The sequence below is a fragment of the Heterodontus francisci genome, chromosome 15 (assembly GCF_036365525.1).
Source record: "Heterodontus francisci isolate sHetFra1 chromosome 15, sHetFra1.hap1, whole genome shotgun sequence".
NCBI lineage: Eukaryota > Metazoa > Chordata > Chondrichthyes > Heterodontiformes > Heterodontidae > Heterodontus > Heterodontus francisci.
Genome location: NC_090385.1, coordinates 97,160,284 through 97,173,607, shown reverse-complemented (window position 1 = coordinate 97,173,607; position 13,324 = coordinate 97,160,284). Strand labels below are relative to the sequence as shown.

Sequence of the window (13,324 nt, the reverse complement as noted above, 5' to 3'; positions counted from 1 at the left end):
AAAATAGGTTAAAAGGTAAGATGGTAAATAAGCAGTGGCAGACATTTAAGGAGATATTTCATAACTCTCAACAAAGACATATTCCATTGAGAAAGAAAGTCTCCATGAGAAGAATGAACCATCTGTGGTGAACTGAGGAAGAATGGTATCAAATTGAAAGAAAAGGCATACAATTCTGTGAAGAATTGTTGTAGGCCAGAAAATTGGGAAAATTTTAGAAACCAGCAAAGGATGACTTAAAAAAATAAAGAGGGAGGAATTAGAATGTGACAGTAAACTAACAAAAAATATAAAAACAGACAGTAAGAGCTTCTACAATTATATACAAAGGAAGAGAGTAGCGAACAAGCAGCGTGCAGAAAGGGGAACCAATAGATGTAGTGTATTTGGATTTTCAAAAGGCATTCGATAAGGTGCCACATAAAAGGTTACTACACAAGATAAGAGCTCATGGATTTGGGGTTATATATTAGCACGGATAGAGGACTGGTGAGCTAACAGGAAACAGAAAGTCAGGATAAATGAGTCATTTTTGGGTTGGCAAGCTGTAACTAGTGAGATGCCACAGGGATCAGTGTTGGGGCCTCAATTATTTACAATTTATCCGAATGACTTAGATGAAGGGACAGACTATATTGTAGCCAAATTTGCTAATGATACAAAGATAGATGGGAAAGCAAGTTGTGAGGAGGTCATAGAAAGTCGGCAGATAGGCTAAATGAATGGGCAAAAATTTGGCAGACGGAGTAAAATGTGGGAAAATGTGAGGTTATACATTTTGTAGGAAGAATAGAAAAGCAAAATATTATTTATGTGGAGAAAGACTACAGGATACTGCGATACAGAGGGATCTGGGTGTCCTCGTACATGAATCACATAAAGTTAGCATGCAGGTACAGCAAATAATAAGGAAGGCAAATGGAATGTTTACTTTTGTTGCAAGGAGGATGGAGTATAAAAGTAGGGAAGTCCTGCTACAACTGTACAGGACATTGGTGAGACCGCACCGAGAGGATTGCGTACAGTTTTGGTCTCCTTACTTAAAGAATGATATACTTACATTGGAGGCAGTTCAGTGAAGGTTCACTACGTTGATTCCTGGGATGAAGGGGTTGTCTTATGAGGAAAGGTTGAACAGGCTGGGCCTATAGTCATTGGAGTTTAGAAGAATGAGAGGTGACCTTATTGAAACATAAGATTCTGAGGGGCTTGACAGGGTAGATGCTGAGAGGATGTTTCCCTTCGTGGGGGAATCTAGAACTAGGGGGCACAGTTTCAAAATATGGGGTCTCCCATTTAAAATGGAGATGAGGAGGAATTTCTTCTCTCAGAGGGTCATTAGTGTTTGGAATTCTCTACCTCAGGGAGCAGTGGAGGCTGGGTCATTGAATATATTCAAGGCTGAGTTAGACAGGGAAGTCAAGGGTTATGGGCGGCTGGGAGGAAAGTAGAGTTGAGGCCATGATCAGATCAATCATGATCTTATTGAATGGCAGAGCAGGCTCAAGGGGCCAAATGACCTACACCTGCTGCTATTTCTTATGCTCTTATTCAGAATTGGCAAGTAATATTTGCACCACACAAGTGCCAGGCAATGACCAATTCCAACAAGAGAGAATCTAACCATCTCCCCTTTCCATTACTGAATCTCCCACCGTCAACATCCTGGCAGTTACCATTGACCAGAAACTTAACTTGACCAGCCATATAAATGCTGTGGTTACAAGAACAGGTCAGAGGCTGGGGTTTTCAGTGGCGAGTAACTCACCTCCTGACTCTCCAAAGCCGGTCCACCATCTACAAGGCACAAGTCAGGAGAGTGATGGAATACTTGCCTGGATGTGTGCAGCTACAACACTCTGGAAGCTCGACACCATCCAGGACAAAGCAGCCCGCTCAATGGGCACCCCATTGAGCACCTTAAACATTCACTCCCTCCACCACTGACGCACAGTGGCAGCAGTGTGTACCATCTACAAGATGCACTGCAGCAACTCACCATGCCTCCTTCGACAGCACCTTTCAAATTTGTGACCTGTACTGCCTGGAAGATCATGGGCTATAGGCACATGAGTAGAAGCCGCCACCACCACCTGCAAGTTCCATTCCAAGTTACACACCATCCTGACATATTGCATTCCTTCACTATAGGCTGGGTCACAATCCTGGAACTCCCTTCCTAACAGCACTGTACCTACAACACAAAGACTGCAGTGGTTCAAGATGGTGCTCACCACCTTCTTGAGGGCAATTAGGGCTGAGCAGTAAACACTGACCTTGCCAGCAATGTCCACATTCCTTGAATGAATTAAAAAAATAAGCTGAAATGCAGAGTGAACTTGTGGTGGTCATTTCCAGTGGTGTAATCATCATACATACTTATCCTTTGAAATACCTTCTCTGTTCCCTTTATAGAAAAGGATATTAGCAAAAGTACCCCAATCATGTCTTCTGCGGCCATTTTGTCTATTGCTGTGCTGACATTTCCCTGCAAACTGGCAAAACTACACATTGAATAGTCATGCCTAAAATAAATGAAGAACTTGCATTTCTATAGCGATTTTCATAAGCTCAGGACATCTCAAAGTGCGTCATAACCAGTTTGGTTTTTTTGAAGTGTAGTCACAGTTGTAATGTACGAAATGTAGCAATCAATTTATGCACAGCAAGATTCCATAAACAACTATGCGATAAATGATAAAATGAGCTGGTTGATCTCACCAGTGGGATATCATTGCTTGACCTTGTACTGACCTTTGGGAGTGAGGCCCTGGAGCCTGAGCTCTGTGTTGTCATGGTGAGAACTGTGGTGATCCCAAGGCCGACACGTGCTGGTGCAGCATCCATGTTGATCCAGAAGGAGACCCAGGACAAGATGACGATAAGGAGACTGGGGATGTACATCTGGATTAGGTAATAGCCCATCTGCCTCTCCAAATGGAACTTCACCTCAATGCAGGTGAATGTACCTACATCATAACAAGAAGCACGTTTCAACACTGGCACAACACAACTCACATCAAGACACCTCAAAGTCTAGGCCACATACTCAACCATCCACTGCCCAATCCATACACTCACTACTTAACCATTGGTTTAATTGTAAGGAACCCTCAGTTCCTGGACTCTAAAGATCTCGCTGGTCGCAGAAGAGGCAATGCTTAAACAACTGTTCAAAAGCAGAATACTATCAAAAATCAATGGCCTTTATAACTCAACCTGTTCCTAAAGGTTCTTGGTTAAGAAATTGAATCATGCTGTGCCCATTGTACAGGCATAAACCAGAAGCGTGCCACCCGCCATATTGACTCGGGCTCCTTCATAGGTGTCCAGGGAGCACACCTGAAACTGGGATCACGCCTGTGGGATGTGCAATTCGAGCGCTGAATGCCTGTTTCAGACCCCTTCACAAAATCCGATTGCCTACACTCTGCGTTCTGTGAACAGTTTCTTTCATTGCTTGGCAGATAAAGCAGGGGTCCTTGGAGACCGTTGACCAAAAGGAAGGCTTTAAATTTTTTACTTAACTGAATAATGAGGTCAAGCAGGACAGTCCCTTCCTGCTCCACATTAAATCGAGGGCCACTGTTCGCCATACCTGAACCCCTCGATTACTTCACCCTGAGCTCCCCTGGACTATTCCGAGCATCTCAGTCAGTCTCCAAGCTGGCTGATCCTGTTGCCTGTGGCCAGCAGTTAGCATCTGGGGATTGGTGCCCGCAGCTCACTGGTTCTATCTTAAATGAGGCTAGCAGACTGATTTTGCTTGGTCCTGCTGCCAGCCTCATTGGCCATGCGCAACACTGGAATCTTGGCCCAGTTTGGGCATGATCCAATTTCTGTGCTGCTACTTGTTCCAGGATAGAGTCGTAGAGTCACCAAGGTACAGAAGGAAGCCATTCGGCCCATTGAGCCAATGCCGACTCTCTGTAGAGCAATACAGTCAGTCCCACTCCCCCTGTGGGGAGGGAATTGACTGGTACAGAAGGGGGCACACCTTTCATTTTGCTGCTGCGGAGCATTGTTGGAGCAGTGTAGCGGGCTGGACATCCCCTTATTCCAGGTGGCAATTGTGGCTCAGTGGCTGCACTCTCGCCTCTTCAAAAGTACTTCATTGACTGTAAAGCACTTTGGGATGACCTGAGGTTGTTCATTTCCACAAAATGAAACTGAAACAAAGATCAGTAGTCAATCAGAGAGACTGGAACTCCCTTTACCTGCCTACAGTCAGAGGACTAATATCATAGTATCAAGTTGCTCCTGATACCTCAGCAGTATTTATTGCGTTTACAGAATCTCCTGGTCTAATTTTAATCACCTCAGGGACGCGGGGGTGGGGGTGGGTGGCGGGCTGGGGTGGTCGGAGAGGAATTTTCCAGATCTTTTGTTCCCATAATAGACTGCGCGTATTTATCTGCTTTATCACCTCTCTCAGGCAATCACATGTTCTGGGGGTGGTGTGAAAAGTGTATATATGGTGATGCACAAGGCATTGAAGTTGCTTGGCTCATGGTGGATGGACCAGCAAGTCATTTCCTTTTCACCATTTACCCAATGTAAGATGGGAGCATTTTTTCCAGTGTGCTCTGACCTCTGCCTCACTCTGGAGATGGGAATTCTCTGTAGCGAATGGCTGTTTAAGGGTCATGATCCTCTCACCTGTGTTGTAGTACTTGGTGCAGTATCCCAGGTCTTTCTCATCATTCAGGATAAACTGTGGGAGTGTTAAACCCTCTGCTACCTGGACCGACTCTTCCTCCAACCACTTGAATATCAAATCATTCATTGTGTAGCCAACTACAGAGAGCGAGAGAGAGAGAGATGAGTGAAATGTTGGGCGTGACTGTCCCATAGACAGACGGCAAAGGGAGCAGCAGAGAGACTGTAAGGGAAGGGCCTGTATAACCTGCACAAAAAGGACTGACAGGCCGCACTCGTGGAGATATATCCTGAGCTATTCAGGAACCTGAGTACTCACAGCTTTCTAGTTGCAAGGCACATGTCTGAACATCCATGGGGAAATTCTTCAGATCCATGGGACATGAGAGGATTAACGTGAGCCTGCAGGCAACAGAAAACACGTGACCAGATCAGATAGTTTAGATCGTTCTTAAGTTAACATCATAGGTTACTCTTCACTCTGATAGGAGGCGAGAATCCAACAAACAAGGGCAATCGAAATGTTCCAGAGACTGAGCCACACTGGTACCAGGGGTCAAGGGTCAGGTGGTAGAATGTCAGTTTGCCTCGAGTCTCTGTAAAAGGGCTTGTGGAATACAGGAACATGATTGAAAAGAAAAGGACTTCCATATATATGGCACTATATAGGACTTCCATATATATGGCACTATATAGGACTTCCATATATATAGCTCTATATAGGATTTCCATATATATAGCTCTATATAGGACTTCCATATATATAGCTCTATATAGGACTTCCATATATATGGCACTATATAGGACTTCCATATATATAGCTCTATATAGGATTTCCATATATATGGCACTTTTCATGACCTAAGGATATGCCAACGCACTTTATAACCAACAAAGTATTTTTGGGATGTAGTCACTGTTGTCATGTAGGAAACATGGCAACCAATTTATACACAGCAAGCTCCCACAAACAGCAATGTGATAACGATCAGATAATCTATTTTAGTGATATTGGCTGAAGGATAAATACTGACCCAAGACACCCAGGGATAACACTCCTGCTCTTCTTCAAATAGGATCTTTCATATCCACCTGAGAGAGCAGATGAGGCCTTGGATTAATGACTCCTCTAAAGAACAGCACGTCCGACAGTGCAGCATTCCATCAGTTCTGCACTGGGAGTGTCAGTGGGGAGTAGGACTTGAACCCATGTCCTGCTGACTCAGGTGAGAGTGCGACCAACTGAGGCACAGCTGACACAAACCTGTTTCATGTGAATCTCTCCAACAGTTGAACAGCAAAACGCCACGTCCAATGAAAACTGGCAACTGATGCAGGGTCACAGGTTAACTGGGCATGTGTTAATAGCAGCAGAGTGGATTGTACACAGTGACACTTACTTGTAAATAAACGAAACAGTCTATCGTTAATAAAGAACACCCAGAAATAAAGAAACACAGGGCTGAATTCGATGAGCATGCTGAAAATCATGGCGGTGTGCTCTCATCTCAGTGTTCCACTCACGCGGATGCCCCAGTGAACCCCGCAATATTGCACATGGGGGCTCATTTAAATGGAGGGGGCGGAGTGGCCACCCCCGATGACATGGGGGGGAAGCTGCTCCGTCCCCAGCAACGGCGGCCGGCGCCACCACATGGGGCACCAGCGCCATTTTTAAAGGGCTGCAAGCCCTTTCAGGCAAATTTAATTTTTAGAGACATGGAAGTCAAATTAAAATGTTAAACTTTATTAACCGATTGAAGCCCCTCTCTGAGGCCCCTTGCCCCCACCCCCCCCAATGACCATCAAATATATTTAAGACACATAAAAAACTTTTCTTCCCATCATCAACTTTGCCCCCTGGAACTTTGCTACCTTTGCCCTTCACTCCCTTCCGAACATCCCCTCAGCCAATACAAAGAGTTTTCCCCTTCTTGGCCCCCTATACCGCCCTGATAATTTCACTCCTCCTCCCTCCTCACCAGTGTCACACCTCGAAACTCAGAACGGAGTTCCGAAGGCGCGTGAGTTCCAGCTGGCAACCGGAATATCGGTGTAGGACAGCCGTCGGGACAAGGTAAGTTAATTTGCATTTATTTTACTTCATTTAAATGTTTAACTGTAGGCCCTGCTGCCGAGCGGCAGGGGGGCCGCATCGAGGCTTGCCGCCGCCAGTAAAGTGTGACTGGGCCTTCTCGGTGTCGGAGGTCGTGGCAGACCTCTCCCGAAGGAATTTCCCGAGTCCCACTGCCACCACCCCTGACACTGGAGGGCTCATAAAATTCAGCCCACAATGTTTTGTTGATTGGTGTCAAAGGGTCAGAGGCTCAATGTATTCTTAATGGGTGGCAGCTTTTAGCCACCTGATGCAGTTCAAGAATATGCTGTTCAAGGTGTGCAGATTGCAAGCTGAGCGTGGAGTTTTGAGTTTGGTGAGTGGAGAGTTTGGTGAAGGGGGAAGGAGATGCTCCATTTTTCTACTTTTTGTTTCTACTTTTTTACCCCTCCAGTAGAATGGAGAATTGCAAACGTTACACCCTTGTTCAAATTAGGGTGTAAAGATACGCCCAGCAACTACAGGCCAGTCGGTTTAACTTCGGTGGTGGGAAAACTTCGAGAAAAAATAATTCGGGACATAATCAATAGTCACATGGACAAATGCGAGTTAATTAAGGAAAGCCAGCACGAATTTCTTGAGGGAAAATCATGTTTAACTAATTTGCTGGAGTTTTTTGAGCAGTTAACAGAGAGGGTTGATGAGGGCAATGCTGTTGATGTGGTGTACATGGACTTTCAAAAGATATTTGATACAGTGCCACACAACAGACTTGTGAGCAAACTAGTAGCTCACGGAATAAAAGGGACGGTAGCAACGTGGATACGAAATTGGCTGAGTGACAGGAAACAAAGAGTAGTGGTTAATGGATGTTTTTTGGGCTGGAGGAAGGTTTGTAGTGGAGTTCCCCAAGGATCAGTGTTGGGACCCTTGCTTTTCCTGATATATATTTATGACCTAGACCTTGGTGTACAGGACACAATTTCAAAATTTGCAGATGATACGAAACTTGGAAGCGTTGTGAACGGTGAGGATAGTGTAGAACTCCAAAAGGACATAGACAAGTTGGTGGAATGGGCAGACAGGTGGCAGATGAAGTTCAATGCAGAGAAATGTGAAGTGATTCATTTTGGTAGGAAGAACATAGAGAGACAATATAGAATAAAGGGTATAATTCTAAAGTGGGTGCAGGAGCAGAGGGACCTGAGTGTATATGTGCACAAGTCATTGAAGGTGGCAGGGACAGGTTGAAAGAGCGGTGAATGAAGCATACAGTATCCTGGGCTTTATTAATAGGGGCACAGAGTACACCATAGGTCCCTTACAGACAGAAACAGGGGAATTTATTATAGTGAATAAAGAAATGGCTGACCAATTAAATGCATACTTTGGTTCTATCTTCACAAAGGAGGACACAAATATCATACCAGAAATGTTGGGGAACATGGGGCTTAGTGAGAGAAAGGAACTGAAAGAAATCAGTATGAGTAGAGAAATGGTGTTGGGGATGGGATTGAAGGCCGATAAATCCCCAGGGCCTGATGGTCTGCATCCCAGAGTACTTAAGGAAGTGGCCCTAGAAATAATGGATGCATTGGTGGTCATCTTCCAAGATTCTATAGACTCTGGAACAGTTCCTACAGATTGGAGGGTAGCTAATGTAACCCCACTATTTAAAAAGGGAGGTAGAGAGAAAGCAGGGAATTATAGACCAGTCAGCCTAACGTCAGTAGTGGGGAAAATTCTAGAGTCCATTATCAAAGATTTCATAGCAGAGCACTTAGAGAACAGTGGTAGAATCGGACAGAGTCAGCATGGATTTACGAAAGGGAAATCATGCTTGACAAATCTACAGGAATTCTTCGAGGATGCAACCAGTAGAGTTGATGAGGGGGAGCCAGTGGATGTGGTTTATTTGGACTTTCAGAAGGCTTTCTACAAAGTCCCACATAAGAGATTAGCATGTAAAGTTAAAGCGCATGGGATTGGGGGTAGTGTATTGCGATGGATAGAAAATTGGTTGGCGACGGGAAACAAAGAGTAGGATAAATGGGTCTTTTTCTGAATGGCAGGCAGTGACTAGTGAGGTACCGCAGGGATCGGTGCTAGGACCCCAGCTATTCACAATATATATTAATGATTTAGATGAGGGAACTAAATGTAATATCGCCAAATTTGCAGATGACACAAAACTGGGTGGGAGGGTGAGTTGTGAGGAGGATGCAGAGAGGCTTCAGGGTGATTTGGACAAGTTGAGTGAGTGGGCAAATGCATGGCAGATGCTGTGTAATGTGGATAAATGTGAGGTTATCCACTTTGGTAGCAAAAACAGGAAGACCGATTATTATATGAATGGCTATAAACTGAGAGAGGGGAATATGCAACGAGACCTGGGTGTTCTCGTACACCAGTCGCTGAAGGTAAGCATGCAGGAGCAACAGGCGGTAAAAAAGGCAAATGGTATGTTGGCCTTCATAGCAAGAGGATTCAAGTACAGGAACAGGGATGTCTTGCTGCAATTATACAGGGCCTTGGTGAGGTCACACCTGGAATATTGTGTGAAGTTTTGGTCTCCTTATCTGAGGAAGGATGTTCTTGCTATAGAGGGAGTGCAGCAAAGGTTTACCAGACTGATTCCTGGGATGGCAGGACTGACGTATGAGGAGAGATTGAGTCAGTTAGGATTATATTCACTGGAGTTCAGAAGAATGAGGGGGGATCTCATAGAAACCTATAAAATTCTAACAGGACTTGACAGGGTAGATGCAGGCAGGATGTTCCCGATGGTGGGGGAGTCCAGAACCAGGGGTCATAGTCCAAGGATACGGGGTAGACCTTTCAGGACTGAGAGGAGGAGAACTTTCTTCACCCAGAGAGTGGTGAACCTGTGGAATATGGTACCACAGAAAGCAGCTGAGGCCAAAACATTGTGTGTTTTCAAAAAGGAGTCAGATCTAGCTCTTGGGTCTAAAGGGATCAAAGGATATGGGGCGAATGCGGGAACAGGTTACTGAGTTGGATGATCAGCCATGATCATAATGGCGGAGCAGGCTCGAAGGGCCGAATGGCCGACTCCTGCTCCTATTTTCTATGTTTCCATGTTTATATGTAACAGCAAGGAAGTTATTTTGAACTTGTATAAGATACTAGTTTGTCCTCAGCTGGAGTATTGTGTCCAGTTCTGGGCAAAGCACTTTAGCAAAGACGTGAGGGCATTGGAGAGAATACAGAAAAGATTCACAAGAGTGGTACCAGGGATGAGGAATTTCAGTTATGAAGATAGATTGGAGAAGTTAGGACTGTTTTACTTGGAGAAGAGAAGGCTGAGAGGTGATTTGATAGAAGTTATAGAGTCATAGAGTTATACAGCACAGAAACTGGCCCTTCAGCCCATCATGTCCGTGGCTGCCATGAAGCGCCTATCTATTCCAATCCCATTTTCAAGCACTTGGACTGTATGCTATGGCGTGTCAAGTGTTCATCTAAATACTTCTTAAATGTTGTGAGGGTTCCTGCCTCTACCACCCCTTAAAGCAGTGTGTTCCAGATTCCAACCACCCTCTGGGTGAAAAACTTTTTCCTCAAATTCTCTCTAAACCTCCTGCCCCTTACCTTAAATCTATGCCCCCTGGTTACTGACCCCTCCGCTAAGGGAAAAGGTTTCTTCTTATCTCACCTATCCACGCCCCTCATAATTTTGTATACCTCAATCAGGTCACCCCTCAGCCTTCTCTGCTCTAAGGAAAACAACCCTAGCCAATCCAGTCTCTCTTCATAGCTGAAATGCTCCAGTCCAGGCAACATCCTGGTGAATCTCCTCTGCACCCTCCTCCAGTACAATCACATCCTTCCTATAGTGTGGTGACCAGAACTGTACACAGTACTCCAGCTGTGGCCTTACTAGCATTTTATACAGCTCCATCATAACCTCCCTGCTCCTATATTCTATGCCTCGGCTAATAAAGGCAAGTATCCCTTATACCTTCCTAACCATCTTATCTACCTGTGCTGCTGCCTTCAGTGATCTATGGACAAGTACACCAAGGTCCCTCTGACCCTCTGTATATCCTAGGGTCCTACCATCCATTGTATATTTCCTTGCCTTGTTAGTCCTCCCAAAATGCATCACCTCACACTTCTCAGGATTAAATTCCATTTGCCACTGCTCTGCCCATCTTACCAGCCCAACTATATCATCCTGTAATCTAAGGCTTTCCTCCTCACTATTCATGATACCACCAATTTATGTGTCATCTGCGAACTTACTTATCATACCTCCTACATTCACGTCTAAATCATTAATGTACTCGACAAACAGCAAGTGTCCCAGCACCGATCCCTGCGGTACATCACTGTTCACAGGCTTCCACTTGCAAAAACAACCCTCGACCATCACCCTCTGCCTCCTGCCACTAAGCCAATTTTGGATCCAATTTGCCAAATTGCCCTGGATCCCATGGGCTCTTACCCTCTTAACCAATCTCCCATGTGGGACCTTATCAAAAGCCTTACTGAAGTCCATGTCGACTACATTAACTGCTTTACCCTCATCAACACATCTAGTCACCTCCTCGAAAAATTCAAATTTGTTCGACATGATCTCCCCCTGACAAAGCCATGCTGACTATCTTTGATTAATCCCTGCCTCTCCAAGTGGAGATTAATCCTGTCCCTCAGAACTTTTTCCAATAGTTTCCCTACCACTGATGTTAGGCTCACCGGCCTGTAGTTACCTGGTTTATCCCTACTACCCTTCTTGAATAATGGCACCATATTTGCTGTCCTCCAGTCCTCTGGCACCTCTGCTGTGGCCAGAGAGGATTTAAAAATTTGTGTCAGAGCCCGTGAAATCTCCTCCCTTGCCTCACATAGCAGCCTGGAATAAATCTCATCTGGGTCTGGGGATTTATCCACTTTTAAGCCTGCTAAAACCGTTAATACCTCCTCCCTTTCAATACTAATATGTTCAAGTATATCACAATCCCCCTCCCTGATCTCTACACCTACATTGTCCTTCTCCATTGCGAACACAGATGAAAAGCAATCATTTAAAACCTCACCCACGTCCTCCGGCTCCACACACAGATTGCCACTTTGGTCCCTAATGGGCCCTACTGTTTCACTGGTTATCCTCTTGTCCTTAATAAACTTATAAAGCGCCTTAGGATTTTCCTTTATCTTGCCCGCCAGTGTTTTTTCATGCCCCCACTTCGCTCCCCTAATTACTTTTTAAGTACCTCACCTACACTTTCTATACTCCTCTGGAGCCTCCGCTGTTTTCAGCCCTCTGTCTCTGCCATAAGCCTCCTTTTTTTTTCCTGATCCAATCCTCTATGTCCCTTGACATCCAGGGTTCCCTGGACTTGTTGGTTCTGCCCTTCATCTTTATGGGAATATGTTGGCCCTGAATTCTCACTATTTCCTTTTTGAATGACTCCCACTGGTCTGATGTAGACTTTCCTACAAGTAGCTGCTCCCAGTCCACTTTGGCCAGATCCTGTTTTCTCCTATTGAAATCAGCCTTCCCCCAATTCAGTACCTTTATTTCCGATCCATCTTTGTCCTTTTCCATAACTACCTTAAATCTTTCAGAATTATGGTCACTATCCCCGAAATGCTCCCCCACTCACACTTCTACCACCTGTCTGGCTTCATTCGCTAAGATTAGGTTCAGTACCGCCCCTTCTCTTGTAGGATTTTCTATGTGCTGGCTCAAAAAGCTCTCCTGGATGCACTTTAAGAATTCCACCTCCTTTAAGCCTTTTGCACTAAGACTATTCCAGTTGATATTAGGGAGTTGAAATCTCCTATTATTACCCTATTATTTTGATACCTGTCTGAGATTTGCCTACATATCTGCTCCTCTATCTCTCCCTGACTGTTTGGAGGCCTGTAGTACACTCCCAGCCAAGTGATTGCCCCCTTTTTGTTTTTAAGTTCTACCCTTATGGCCTCATTTGAGAAATCTTCTAAGATATCTTGCCACCTCCTCTTTTACTCCCCCCGCCCCCCCCCACCCCCCACAACCTCCCCTGTCTCACCTGTATATTCTGTACCCTGGAATATTGAGCTGTCAGTCCTGCCCTTCCTTCAACCATGTCTCTGTGATAGCAATAATATCATATTCCCATGTGTTAATCAATGCCCTCAATTCATCTGTCTTACTAGTAAGACTCCTTGCGTTAAAATAGATGCAATCCAGCCTTGCATTATTCGCTTTTGCCTTAACAGGTCTATATTTGCTCTGCCTTCCAGACTGACTCAATTTCTCTTCTATATTTGACTGTGCATCACCCCCGACTGTACCTTCACTCTATATCCCATCCCCTTGCCAAATTGCTGAAACCACCGCCCCCCACCCCCCAACAGCACTTACAAACCTCCCAGCAAGGATGTTGGTCCCGTTCTGGTTCAGATGCAACCCGTCCGACCTGTACACTTCCCATCTTCGCCAGAAGCAGACCCAATGATCCAGGAAACTAAAGCCCTCCCTCCTGCACCATTTCCTCAGCCACGCATTCATCTGCTGTATCCTCCTATTCCTATACTCACTAGCACGTGGCACCGGGAGTAATCCAGAGATTACAACCTTTGAGGTCCTGCTTTTTA

At 45.1% G+C, this 13,324-nt stretch overlaps 1 protein-coding gene across 1 annotated transcript in view; it reads right to left on the bottom strand.

The window, feature by feature from the left end:
* LOC137377450 (glycine receptor subunit alpha-4-like) overlaps window positions 1-13,324 on the bottom strand; it is a 96,489-nt gene that overhangs the window by 23,019 nt on the left and 60,146 nt on the right. Inside the window, exons 8-10 of the mRNA XM_068047029.1 lie at window positions 4,979-5,061; window positions 4,660-4,797; window positions 2,755-2,969 (exon numbers count right to left, since the gene is read on the bottom strand). Of these exons, the coding sequence (XP_067903130.1) occupies window positions 2,755-2,969; window positions 4,660-4,797; window positions 4,979-5,061 (436 nt within the window). The remainder of the gene's footprint in view (window positions 1-2,754; window positions 2,970-4,659; window positions 4,798-4,978; window positions 5,062-13,324) is intronic.